Source organism: Poeciliopsis prolifica, unplaced genomic scaffold, assembly GCF_027474105.1.
Source record: "Poeciliopsis prolifica strain line A6 unplaced genomic scaffold, Auburn_PproV2 SCAFFOLD020, whole genome shotgun sequence".
NCBI classification, from domain to species: Eukaryota; Metazoa; Chordata; class Actinopteri; order Cyprinodontiformes; family Poeciliidae; genus Poeciliopsis; species Poeciliopsis prolifica.
In genome coordinates, this window is record NW_026562395.1 from 5,167,493 (window position 1) to 5,180,586 (window position 13,094).

At 42.5% G+C, this 13,094-nt stretch overlaps 1 protein-coding gene across 4 annotated transcripts; it reads right to left on the reverse strand.

Moving 5' to 3' along the window:
• Nucleotides 1-3,444: 3,444 nt before the first annotated feature.
• Nucleotides 3,445-10,315, reverse strand: gtf2a1 (general transcription factor IIA, 1). Of its 4 annotated transcripts, none has more exons than XM_055044137.1 (10): nucleotides 10,159-10,315; nucleotides 8,634-8,735; nucleotides 8,387-8,555; nucleotides 8,160-8,224; nucleotides 6,777-6,852; nucleotides 6,530-6,654; nucleotides 6,327-6,431; nucleotides 5,920-6,246; nucleotides 5,718-5,807; nucleotides 3,445-5,132 (listed from the first exon to the last, which is right to left on the reverse strand). In XM_055044137.1, the coding sequence occupies exons 1-10, from the start codon at nucleotides 10,186-10,188 to the stop codon at nucleotides 5,025-5,027; spliced, it is 1,197 nt and encodes a 398-aa protein (XP_054900112.1). In that variant the 5' UTR covers nucleotides 10,189-10,315; the 3' UTR covers nucleotides 3,445-5,024. The 4 variants fall into 4 exon arrangements, with proteins under 4 accessions (XP_054900112.1, XP_054900111.1, XP_054900109.1 ...); XM_055044136.1 differs by having other exon boundaries at nucleotides 5,920-6,249; XM_055044134.1 differs by lacking the exon at nucleotides 10,159-10,315 and adding an exon at nucleotides 8,939-10,106 and having other exon boundaries at nucleotides 5,920-6,249.
• Between the last annotated feature and the right edge of the window lie 2,779 nt (nucleotides 10,316-13,094).

Genomic DNA, 13,094 nt, shown 5'->3' on the forward strand with positions numbered 1-13,094 from the left:
AGATGTGGATCATTAGAGAGCTGAAGAGATGATTTACTTGGCTGATTTCATGAGAGCCTCGCAGCTTGTCCTGTGCTACTACAGCTCACAGTTCAGTCAAAGAAGATTGAAATCAAAGTAAGTGTAAACGTTGGGGAAACACAAAGCAACTGCAGAGTGTTTGACTCGGTGGCATGAACTTTAGAGTGTTTTCCTATTTGGGATTATGTGTAATTTCACTCTGAAACATGGGTAGACTCGTCGTCTAATTATTGGACGGAATGAGACTCCATTTATTTGAAAATTCTTCCTCCTGCTGGTTCTCAGGATCCGCCGATCATTCCTTTCCCCTTATTGCAAATAAACCAGTACCTGAATTGCTCCTCAAATAAGCAAGGCATGACCCAAGATGCACCTCACCCAGCAACAGATTTAGTTTCCACACGCAAAAAAACTGAAGGAAAAAGAAAAACTGTGGTTGTTTTAAGGAATTGGAGAAAGATTTAGCTCTTGAAGTCCTTGCCTTGATGTCGTCACTCCTTATGTTGCTTGGATGGTCATTGTGAAGCTCCTTTCTCCCAGAGAAAGCTCTTGAGTGTCAAGTGAAGTGGAGAGAAGAGTTGAAACATCTATTGATTCGCAAGTGGTTTCACTTCTACTACTTTATCAAAATATCCCACTCTAACATTTACACATTTTGCAACATTAAAATCTTAAACTGACATATTTTTATTGGGATTTTATGTGATGGACCGACACATAAGGGGTTTACAATATTTGTTTTGCAAACAAAAATCAGGGAAGTCTCCTGTTAATATGTGTTTAACCCACTTTACTCTGGGAACGGGAACAGGCTCGGCAGAATCAGTGGGGAAAAAAGACCCTGTTGAACTTGAATTCATTAAATCTTCTAGATTTAATCTAGGGCTTTCAATCCCCTAGATGTCCGAAATTACTTTTCTTGTTTATGTGTTTTTTCCTTGTTATGCTCTTGAGGGAGCACTGAGGGAACACTGGTTCTGTTAAACAGAATATCTGTTATTCTGTAAAAAAACAAATAAAAAGAAAGAAAGAAAAAAAAACTGGTCATAGCATATTATATAGACAGGATGTAAAAAAAATACAGAAATAAAAATAAGCCCTCTCCATTACATCCTGTAATCTCCATACATATGGAAAGCGTACCTGAAATTCCACTGTGTTCCCCAACAAAGAAAAAAGTGGGAAAGATGTGACCAAAAAAAAAAAAAAGAAAAGAAATTCCAGAAACATAAACTTGAGAGCTACATGAAGGATGGCTCTAATTGTTTGCCTGCTGATTTCTACGAAGGACTGTTTTGGCTCTTTCTAATGATCTCAAGATTTGCTTAATGGAAAGCACAAAACTGAGGTAAGGAGCAAGAATGCAACACAAGATTTAAAGCTTTGAAGAGGCATCATCACATCCAGATATCTGGTGTCGACCCGGGTAATTATAGACAGCTTCAAATGCAGCACAAAAGGATTCTCCTTAAAACCCCCGGAAGCCTCTAGGTGTTAACTAGCAGCTTTCTTTTGATTTCACTGGTCTAGATTGTGGGTTGGCAGAGCCCTGAAGTTAAAAAACATATCAAATAAAATGTAAACATCAACAAATACTATTGCAGCAAGTTTAGGTTCATCTCAATATGTTAGAATATCATCTAAAGATGACATTTTAGTGAAAAACTGAAACATATTACTTATTGTCATACTGTTAGCGTATGTCAACCGTGGCATCCTAATAGCTCAATTTCCAGAGATGAAATTCCACTGCAACACACCATGCGTTGTGGACAAGCACTACTAATCCACCTCATTTGCTATTGCCACTCCTCTTTCCGTCTTTGTCTGGTTGTATGGTTCGAGAGCCGTGCAGAGAGATGTTAGAGTTGGGGATGTGATCCTTTCCGATTGTGACTGATGAAGGAGACGAGTTGAACTTCCTCCTTCTCCCTCTGGGAAAATACAAAGTTAAGCTAGCTCCAAAGATGAACCGAGATTTGTTCGCATCTGACTAAAGCAAAATGTGTGAAACATCTGCACCCCAAGTCTGTAGATACAGATAATTCAGAAGGTCCGGCATGAAAAGAAATGATACAAGCGGAATCGTCTTTCTTCGCTTTAATTCTTATTTTTAAAACTAAGCAACAGTCAACAGTTCCTGATCAAACTCCACTGAATCCAACACCCGCTGCTAATTAGCAGTGACGGTGGCCAGAGGTAAACATCTCCACTGGCCAGCAGCTCAGGAGGAGCCACTTGATCAGAGGTGGCTGGGGAGCCATTACTCCTCCACCGGCTCTGTCCGAGGGTCAATACAGCCTTTGTGAAGTTAGACAGATGTTTTATTGAGCTTCCAATCCATTTACAATCAACTCCCAGAGTAGATTCAGACTCTGCCGTAATCCCAAACACCACCACACCTTTCCTCCTGAATACGCTGAAGGAAAGTCATAGGGCTTGAGACGGTTTAGGCGGGAGTTTAGATTAGAGAACAAACAGCATCACGACGACCATGGAAGAGAGTGGACGGGTCAGGGAGAAAGTTGTGAAGGAAGAGTTGGCTCAGAAAAAAAAAATAGCCCAACATGCAACAGTCAAAAGTCCAGCCCCATTCAGAGTCTGCTGCAAACGGTCCTTACAGCGTCAGTCTGACAGAAAGAGATGCAGAAACACAGACCCACATCTTTTGTTTCAAGATGACAGCCGTCGATGAGGGAGTACGCAAAACCCAAGAGGAAAGGCATGTTAGCGCAGTTTCAGCTAGTTACACACTTCACTTTGTGATCCTTGTTATTGCTTTTTGAACTTTGCTGCCATCTTCCACCAGTTATCTAAAGTTTCCTAAAATGTTCACTTCTAGCCACTTTGAGTGGCTGTCATTATTTACAACTCCCCAAAAATGACAGACTCCCAAAAACTTGAATTTATAAATACACTCATAAAATCAGTTGTATATCATGTGAATTTGTGTGATTCCAAAGAAATTTAAAGTGAATTTTAGGAAATCTGTGATGATAAAGTCACAATTTATTAAAAAAACAAAAAAACATTTATCTGAAAAGGGAAAATGAATGTCGTAGCATGTCATCCAAATGTCTTCAGGGTCATTGTGGATGCTGTGGACAGGAAGGGCCTCCACTATCAGTCAGTCTTCCAACCAATCTGAAAAGGCCTCTGACTGAAGACTGTTGGTGTACGACAGTTTTATCACCGTCGTCACATTCCAGGGAACAGACGCTATTCCACAGTAAAATGTCCTGGATGACACCATCTGGTGTTAGCAACCACTGCTAATCCACCTCATTTGCTTTTGCTGCTCCTCTGTAAAACTGCTGCCTGCCCATTACTAACATAAAGCATAACAAAGATGTTCTGCCACCAGGAGCGGCACAGTTCTGGGAATGAAATATGAAATGTCGAGGAAAAAAAACAACTCCAAGAGTGAGTCGAGAAACATTTTTATTTCAAACTGCTGTGACGGGGCACTAAAAACAAAATTGCAGAAATACACAAACCCCCCCCCCCTTCCCAAAGTTAAACTTACAGTGATAGAAAACGTATCATCTTAAAAGTTCTGAGTATAATGAAAGCACAGGAGAACATATAGTGGATGAAATGATTTCCAACAACATCATGTAGCTTTCAATCAACAGATGGAAAAAAAAAAACAAGAGAAAAAAAAAATCAAGAATAAAAAGGAACACTTATGAGATAATAATAAGAGCACAGTTTGGTGCTGAAAAAATAGAACATTTCACACACTTTTAGCAATAAATAGATAAGAACACCATCCTCGACGCTTATTCCTGTGACGCGTTGACGTTAAGGTGGGGGGGAGGGACGAAACTAATTTTCCTTCCAGGGAGGAGTGGCGCGCACATTCACACTGCTTCTAACATCTGTACAATCTGTCACAGTGGCTCTCTTTCACTCACACACACACATAGGACAGAAGACGCCATTATTGATTATTGGAACTGGCTGACCTCACAATACATCGATAAACTAACAGTGCAAATTTTTCTTTTTTTTTTTAGACAGCTGCAGAAAATTAAAACAAGAGCGCAGACAATCCACTGAAATGGCAAACTTCCCACTTATACAAATCTTAAATGAATTTTGTTCGAGTTTAGTTTAGTTTGGGGGGGACGGAGGGGTAAAAGATGGAATGAAGCTCCAGAGAAGCAAGAAGAGGGGGAAAAACTTCATTTGAATTGGAGACATATTATTTAAAACTTTTTTTAAGGATGTTATTTTACTTTCTTATTCTTCATTAACTTAAAAAAAAAAAAAAACAATAACAGAATAACTACAGTAAAACCCTCTGGAGCACCATTTTTGACTTAAACGTGATGAGAAACTACGACTCGACAACAACAAAAACAGAAGAAGAAGAAAAACAACACAAAAGCCAAAAGGTCCAAAGGTGATTGGGATCATTCTAGAAGGCAGCGCATTCGACTGGTGACACTCAGTTTGGACTTCCACAAAGACACGAGTCAACCCAGTCAGCCGACTACAGTGCATTAGAAAGATTAGTTTTCTCATCTATGGGCTTGTTGTGAACGACCTCGGTCCTCCTGCGGCCAGACGGGGTCACCAAACCCTGGTCCACTACACCCGTTTCATGTGAAATGCTTTTTTTTTTAGTGTGAATTCTGTCCAGAAAAAAAAAGGGCAGAGGAGCCCCCTGGAGGATGAAGACGGAACTACAAAAAAAGAAGAAAGAAAACTCTTCATTTCCAGCCGCTCCCTCCTTCCTCTCTTGGTTTCTCATCCCGCAAGGCCTAGATTGAGTGTTTTCACCCCCCCAAACAAGGCTGACATCCAGGGTTTTTTTTTTTTTTTTAAATCAGTACCTCCCCATCCTTTGGGTTCTAGGAGTTCTCTCCAGTCACAGAGTATGTAAGGAAGGATGCTCGACTGTCTTGTTAAATGGACAGGAGGAGTTCCAGAGTTTTTTTTAATTTTTTTTTTATGTTTTTGTTTTCTTTTCTTTTTGACTTTTCCTTTCTGCTTCTTCACCACTCGGCGTCTCCGGTGGCTTTGGAAAAGACGAAATCTCTGCCGTTGAGATTCATGATCCCGTCCTTCAGGTGAAATTTCCATTTGGTCTTACTTCTGTGAATCTGTAGGTGGGGGAGCGGGGTGAGGGGTACGGGGGAGAGGAAATGAGTCGGGGGCGTAGAGAACAGATGGACGGCATTTTTAGGGGATCAAATCTCTTCACCTCATGCACACAAGACGGATCACGCAGCTTCCCTCACGATGATGAGGGAAGCTGTAGGGCTGCAACTAACGACTAATCGATTTCTAACTTTTGGTAACCGATTAATCAATTATTTTGACATTCTACAAATTCTTTGCTTAACCACTGATGCCTTTTTTTTATTCATCATAGAAAATAAATGCATGAAAATATGAAAATAAATCAGTAAATTTCTGTCTTGCATTTTATTGCAAGACAGAAGATTGAACAGCACATAATTATTTGAGTAAGTCTGAACCTTGAGAAGACTTGACTTAAATACTTACAGACAAATTTGTTTTCATCTTGAATGCAAAATGTAGATGTTTGTATAGCTTTGGCTTAATTACTGCTCTCAATATGTTGATATTCTTAAGTAAACTGCATTTTTAATCCATTACTAAATTAGACGATCATTTCACCGATCGATTAATCATGATTAATCGTTTCAGCCCTAGTGTCTTACCTTATCGTACTGGCACACCACAACATTCTCTGTATCAAACAGCTCCTGATCTTCGTCTTCACTGACGTCGTCTTCGCTGTTCAGCGGCTCCTAAATCGGAAACCAAAACCCATCAGCGTCAATCTTCTGTTTCTGGTCTCCGTAACAACACAAGGCGGCCATGTTTGGGGTAACAGAACAGAGAGCAGAGAGGGAAGCCCACCTCTTCAACCTGTCCATCTTCGCCACCGTCCTTGTCTTTCTCTTCCTCCTCGTCCTCGTCGTACTCCTCCTCTTCGTCCTCGTCCTCTTCAGAGGAGGTGTCCCCCGCCCCGTCCACCTGGAGCATCATGGGAGGCTGCTGTGCCTGAGGTTGCGGCTGGCTCTGCTGCGGCGCCTGCGGGGGCGCCTGCGGTGCAGCTGCGCCCTGGGCTTGCTGGACCTGCTGGACCTGCTGGATCTGCGCTGCCGCCGCCGCCCCTCCTGCTGCAGCGGCCGCCGCCATCGCCGCCTGACCGGGCTGCTGCACCATGGTTGCGGCTTGCACCACCTGCTGGTGGAAAGGCAAGTTACAAATACATTAACCTTAGAAACTCCCAGCCAGCCAGTGGAGAGCGGCGGAGAGCTGACCTGCGTGTTGCCTTGGACTTTGTTTCCTGAAGCTAAGACGATCTGCTGCGGCTGGATGATGACTCCAGTCTGCTGGGGCAGACCTCCTTGGAGGGGAGCCAGCACCTAGAAAACAAGGAAAAAATAAAACATAAAAGTGAAGAACTCACCCAGCATGCCATCTTTTTGTCGCTCTCATATGCAGAATGACCTCTTCTCCTAACCTGCTGTATGACGGGAGCCTGAACGCCACCGGGCTGCATCGGCTGCTGCAGAACGATTGGCTGCTGGGACTGCTGGATGATGTACTGAGTGCCGTTGGGGGCACGCACCACCTGCAGGATCTGACCTGTATCAGCAAACACAAAAAGTAAAAAAACAAAACCTCCTGACAAAGACCAAAACAAGTTGCAGCTGAAAAGAAATTGTTTAAAGGGCTAATATTGGTGCAGATGCATGCGAGTGCTTTACCTTGGCTGGTGATGATCTGCTGGTATGGGGTGACCCCTGTGGGTAAAGCGAGAGTGGCTGCAGTAGCTGCTGCGCTCTAGAGGAGGAAGGTGGGGGTGTACACAAAACAAAAAAGATACGGGATTTAAAAAGTAGAAAACAGGAAGGGGAAAAAAAATTTAACTAGACAGTTTCCCCCTTATTCTGACGGCGATAAACGCACCATTTGTTTCACAGCAGTCATGAATGCATGTAAATATTGTCTGAGGGAAAAGAACAACATCTATTCAACAGGTAGGAGATACCTGTTGAATATTTTTATTAATAAGCTTTTTTTTTTCATTAAGTGAGACGAAAGCTGATGAAGCAGAGTGAACAAAAAACACAAAACAACCACAACTTTAATACATTTAATATTAAATCAATTACTCAGATTGATTGTTTTTCTTAAGTCTCTCTTTTTGCCAAAGACTGGATGACAGAAGTTCTTCAGTCTGGTTCGTTGGCCTCAGCTAGTCCACGGTTCGAGTTTGTTTACAGAGGCTTTATTGTTCACTTTATTTGTTGTTTTGTTTAATTATTTAGGATATTACACATGTCTTCCAGTTCCAATGTTAAATGTTTGATAATGATTAAAAGTTTGTTGATCTTTCAGAGGGTGAACGTCCATCATTAGCGTTGTATTACTGGAAAATGGTCTCGAAAACAACAGTGATAATGTTTACTCCCACAACTTCTGGGACGACGCAGCGTCCGGGATTCAGGTTCTGACTTGGACTAGGCCATTCCATGTTTGATTCTACACGGGCTCCGTGTTCAGGGTTGTCCAGGCGAAAGACGACCACTTCATTTTTTAAATCTGTCTGATCAAAATCTGTTATGCATGAATTTAATGCATGAATTAAATTTGGGAGAGGAGGAAAGTAAAAAAAAAGAAAAAAAAAGAGAAAAAGCAAATTGGAAATAACCAGCACTCCAAAAATGTGTAAAGGTTTTAATGTGGGCAAAAAAGAATGAAAAAAAGAATGCGTACAAGCTGCTGACGGCCAAAGAGTTTTCTATTTTTTGCCCGCATTAAAAACTTTACATATCTTTGGAGCGCTGTGCTTATTTCCATTTTACATAAATAAAGCTTCCTTGCCACCATCATTTCTAAACAGCCGGCATGACGTGTGCAGGTTTGTCGTCATCCAATCAGAGCACCTTCTTCCGCATATTTGTTTTGTTCCTCTTTTTTGCTTTGTTTGTCACCTGGCCTGTGGCAAACTGCCACTACTGTCAGCTGTTTTCCTAGTACAAGCATTTGGAAAAACCTGCATCGTTCCAACTGAGCAAGTCATAAGAGATGTATAAATATGAGATTAATTTATAAAAAACAACAATAACAAAAAAACAGCGTCTCACCATCCCCGTTGCACTCATGTGCTGGAGAATCTTCGGATCCTGAACAATGACTTGCTGCGGGGTTGCTGTAGGGCAAGAAGAAAAAAAAGAAGAAGCATGTTCAGCTCAACATCATGGCTCTCAAGGCGACTATTATTATTGTTATTACTAATATTACTCATAAATCAAAGATGCATTCATTTCCACTGCATCTCCTCGAAGAATGTGTTGTAAATGCGTCTGCCTACCTTGCTGCTGCTGGGGCGGCAGGATGACCTGCTGGGCCTGCGTCGGCTGCGTCACCTGCTGGACCTGCGGGACGTGCTGAACCTGCTGCTGGGTGGCCTGCAGGGACGCCTGCTCGTCCGTGTGGAAGCCCTCCACTGCCTTGGACTGCAGCAGCTTGTTCTCCCACAGCTGCGGCATCGAACAGACGCTTTAGAGGGGCTAAACAGGGTGGAAGGAGGGCGTGCAACGTTTTTTGGGGGGGTTTACCGTTTTCAGCTCCAGGAGGACCTGCTCGTCCACTCCCTCGTCCAGGAACAGCTCCCGCACCTCGTTGATCACATCTTCGATTACACCCCTGTATAATCTAGGCTGGGATGAGGCAAACAAAACATTTTGATTTTAATAGAGGATGCAAAAGAGGGCTCAACTGATGTTAAATAACATATTTTGCAAGATTAATAATAAGTAACTGGCAATTGGGAGAAAAAAAAACAACTGAGGATGTGATGTTAAAAAGAAAAGCCTTTTAAATAGCCACAATGTTGACTTTAACATGTAATGAGTTAAAATACATTGCGTCCCAGCTGGGAGGCACAGCCAGGATGAACGTATGGATGGATCATGGCAGCTGAGCCTCCAGTGTCATCCCCACTCCACCAGAACTGAGCAACAGCGCTCACGACAACAAACACTGTTAAAATGTCCACGACGCTGCGGGGACAGCCTGGGTCCGGGAGCGGCCAGCCGCCGAGGCCGCCCCCGATGTCCGCGGCGGACAACTCGGGTCTTCTCCTTCCTTCCCTCCCCACTCGGCCCCCGTCGGTTTCCTCCACTATTTAAAGCACAGCGTGGTGTTTATATGTAGAGCCAGTGACGTAGCGTCGTGTAGCACCGTCCCATCCCGGCCGGTCTATATTAGACGGCCAATATGGCGCTATAAAACCAGGCAGCGGAGAGGAGGAGGGCCAGAAGCGCGAGAGAGGAGAGCAGACCCGGGGAGGCCATTTTACGGAGCAGCGCGTGCAGCCGCCTTCTTCCGCGCCTCGTGAGGAGATATCCTCCCGTGTTTTTACCTAAAAATATTCGGCTCAGACGAAAGCGACTTGACTTTGACGTTAGGGAGCAGGACTTATTTGGCGTTTTGTTTGTTTTTTGGGTGGATAAAATGTGTGGTTTAGGACGTCTTTTCGGCGCCCTCTCGTCGTGGAAATGGTGGACAAAGACGAGGCAGCCGACCGACCGTCGAAGACTTTCCACAAAATTGAGGCTTTAATGTTGTGAAAATTAAGCTTATTTAAGCCAGAGTGGATAGTGACTGTGCTTTGGGTACATCTGCGTTTCACAAGTCTTTTGTAATATTAGCCAGCTAAACGTTAAAATATCTCAGATCTCCAACACAAGTAAAAAAAAAAAAAGAAAGAAAAAAACTAGCAAACAAATCAAACTAATTTATAAAGCTTTCACCTAACGAAATAAACAACTTTTAAATTCTAATCTGCATTAAACAACGTAATTCTTTAGTGTGTGTTTTTTTGTTTTGTTTTGTTTTTTGTTCAATTCTGCCCCTGCAATAGTATCCTGGTTTAACAGCTCGAGCTTCGCAAAAATGAAAAAAAAAATAATAATAATAATGGCTGCTTGACTGAACGTTGATTCTGTCATTTTAATGGACTTAAAACAGTGGTGAGTTGGTTACAGCACATTTATCTGACTGCGAGAAATAAAGTTTACCCCCCGCCCCGCGGCCCCATTCTTCCCCTCTCACTGACAGTCCTCGGAGATTGATCCTTACCACTTGGTTCGAGTTAGCCGAGCTCGCCATTATACGCGTAGTGTACAAACCACACGGAAATTGGCGAGAGACAGAGGCAAAGAAAAAATAAAAAATACGACAAAAAAGACTTAAAACGACTGTGAGCGGTACTTTGAAAAGAGCCGGTATCGCTTTTGTAAATAAAACACAGTTTTTTGCGGTCTTATTTACAATCCCCGGGCTGCGACTCCCCAGCCGTCTTCCTCCCGTCGTTGTCCTGCTTTATATACTGAGCGATGGAGCTGCGAGTGCGCCGAACATAGGGCAGGGTCAAGTGTCGCATATCGCGAGACTGCAAGAGGGAGACGATGACTAATCGCCATGGCGGCCGCTGGGAAACGTAGTTCACACGTGAAACGGGCGTAAATAAAGCGACTCCGCTGTCGCATTAGTTTAAATCATGCTTTGTGATGTTAATTTATTTAATTAGGCCAACTGAAAATAACAAGACTTAATGTATGTCAGGAATTAATCACATTCTGCCAGGAAGTAGGCATAGTTTACATCAGATGCTAATATATGAAGATATTTACTGCTAATAATAAATGCTAATAATCATATTTTTAATTCCATAAATAGTAACAATGGAAGAAAAGGCGTTTTAGAAGAAATGTTATGTAAAATTCACAAGAAAAAAACTTTCTGGTAAAAAATAAATGACACTGTCACATTAATTATATGTAGCATTTTCAATTAAATTGAATTGAATTTAAATCAACATTCTTCCCTCCACAGATTCTGACTCACATTAATTTCAAGATTAGTCTCAACATCAGTCAAAAGGAGTATAAATGGGTAAATAAAGATTGAACATTTATTTTGGAGGTTTTCACTGAATCGTGTAGTTATTTGGTGCTGCCACCAGAGGGCGAACACACCACATAAAAGGAGAACCGCATCTCTTTGCAATTCCAGAGCACAATATCACAGCATCCAACTATTTTAAATGGCGTTCATTAACCAAAAAAAAAAAAAAAAAAAAGGAAGAAAAGTGATTTATTTTTTTTAACCTTCACGATATGCAGACATCCTTGTGAGCAGCTGAGGAAAGTAACAACAACAACAATGAATATATATACATTAAACCTTTGCAATAAATCCAAGCTGACAGAAGAATCGTAACCTCCACTTCAGTCTCCATGGAAACTTGCTTCGCTGGTCATTCTGTGGTTGTGGATGATATGGAGCAGGGGGGGAAACGAGGAGGGTAACCCGTTCTGCAGCGGTCCACCTGACGCTTCGGCATGGCACCCTTTTATTATTGTTCTTATTATTAATATTATTATTAAGGTCATCCACCACGTTCCCTTGAATCCACTCACCTTTCTGTTTGCTGCTTTCAAGATTGTGAGGTGAAACATGCTCGGAGGCCATGTGACTCATCTGGAGTGTTTAAGCAGAAAAAAGTCGGCCGCGGCTGTTTCCTGAGCATGCCCTCCGAAAGATGTTGAAAACGTGCATCCCTCCCCCCCCAACCCCCCCAACTGCACGCACCCCTGTTCTTCTTTGCTATAGTTGCATAGCAACAGAGGAGCTGCTGGCTCCAGTTGTGTTGTGGTGGGAGCGTGCGGCACAGTGGCTCAAGATGAAGCCGGTCTCGCCGCTTCAATTATGAATGGGCTTCCACCGCCACACGACTCCGAAATGCCACCACTTAGACTGAAAAGGCATTGAGGAACTCTTCGGTACTCCTAACTGTTTCCACACGCACAACCTACACGTACACACAGTTCTCTCCCCAAGGTGGAGGTGGGCAAGACTTTAATCGCAACGTATTGAACTTAAACGATTAGAGGAGGTAAATGAATAATTAACTGGGAAGAGGAGCGGCGGTTATGATAAGACCCTTGTTGATGGGGAATGTGCGAGGTTAATGATTGGGGTCAGGCTGGAGAGCAAATTAAAGAGTTCTCAAGTCTCACAAAGGCGGGCCCCCGGTAGCGGGGGAGAAGCGGCGCAAGTGTGGGAAGCGGCGCGAAGGCGAAGAGAGGCCTGCTGCTTTCTCGTGCTTCATCCTCGACTACATTTAACTTAAGATTCGGAGTGGAAAACAATTAAATGAGACCCAATACGGTCTGGTCTTCTGTCAGCTCAATGGATTTACCCTCGAGTAATCGAAGTGTGATGGAATGTGCAGTGCTGAATATATATATATATATATATATATATATATATATATATATATATATATATATATATATATATATATATATATATATATATATATATATATATATATATATATATATGTAGCAAACAGACTGAATGGTAATGGCGAACCAACCAGACATTGTCGTAGTGGATAAAAATCAGAGGAAAGCCATTGTGGTAGATGTAGCAATACCAAGTGATTGCAACATCAGGAAAAAGGAGCACGAGAAACTGGAGAAATACCAGGGCCTCAGGGAAGAACTGGAGAGGGCCTGGAAGGTGAAGACCACAGTGGTGCCTGTGGTCATCGGGGCCCTCGGGGCAGTGACCCCCAAACTGGAGCAGTGGCTACAACAGATCCCAGGAACAACATCAGACATCTCAGTCCAGAAATGTGCAGTCCTTGGCACAGCCAAGATACTGCGCAGAACCCTCAAGCTCCCAGGCCTCTGGTAGAGGACCCGAGCTCAGAGGATAAGAACCACCCGCGGTGGGTGAGAAGGGAATTATTTTTTTTTTTTTATCCATAAATTTTCCGGTCACCCTTCTCCCTAACGGCCACTTTATAGTCACAAACTTCTTTGTGTTGATTTGTTTAATAAAGACAAAGTTTGTGGTTGCAATATGAGAAAATGTGGAAAAAAATGTTAAAAAGTCAAAGAGTTTAATACTTTTATGCGACAGTGCTTACTTTCTGATTTCTTATTTTTATGTAGTTCCGTTCAGAAATAGTTTATCTCAAAAGAAAATAAAATGCTGTAATT

What these genes read in the sequence shown, in the direction of transcription:
- gtf2a1 (XM_055044134.1), bottom strand. Translation starts at nt 8,989, where the DNA reads ATGATCCATCCATACGTTCATCCTGGCTGTGCCTCCCAGCTGGGACGC. An exon ending in CCTCCCAGCTGGGACGCAAT is followed by an intron (nt 8,736 to 8,938) that starts GTATTTTAACTC and finishes GCCTCATCCCAG; the next exon opens with CCTAGATTATACAGGGGTGT. An exon ending in ACATGAGTGCAACGGGGATG is followed by an intron (nt 6,853 to 8,159) that starts GTGAGACGCTGT and finishes TTCCTCCTCTAG; the next exon opens with AGCGCAGCAGCTACTGCAGC.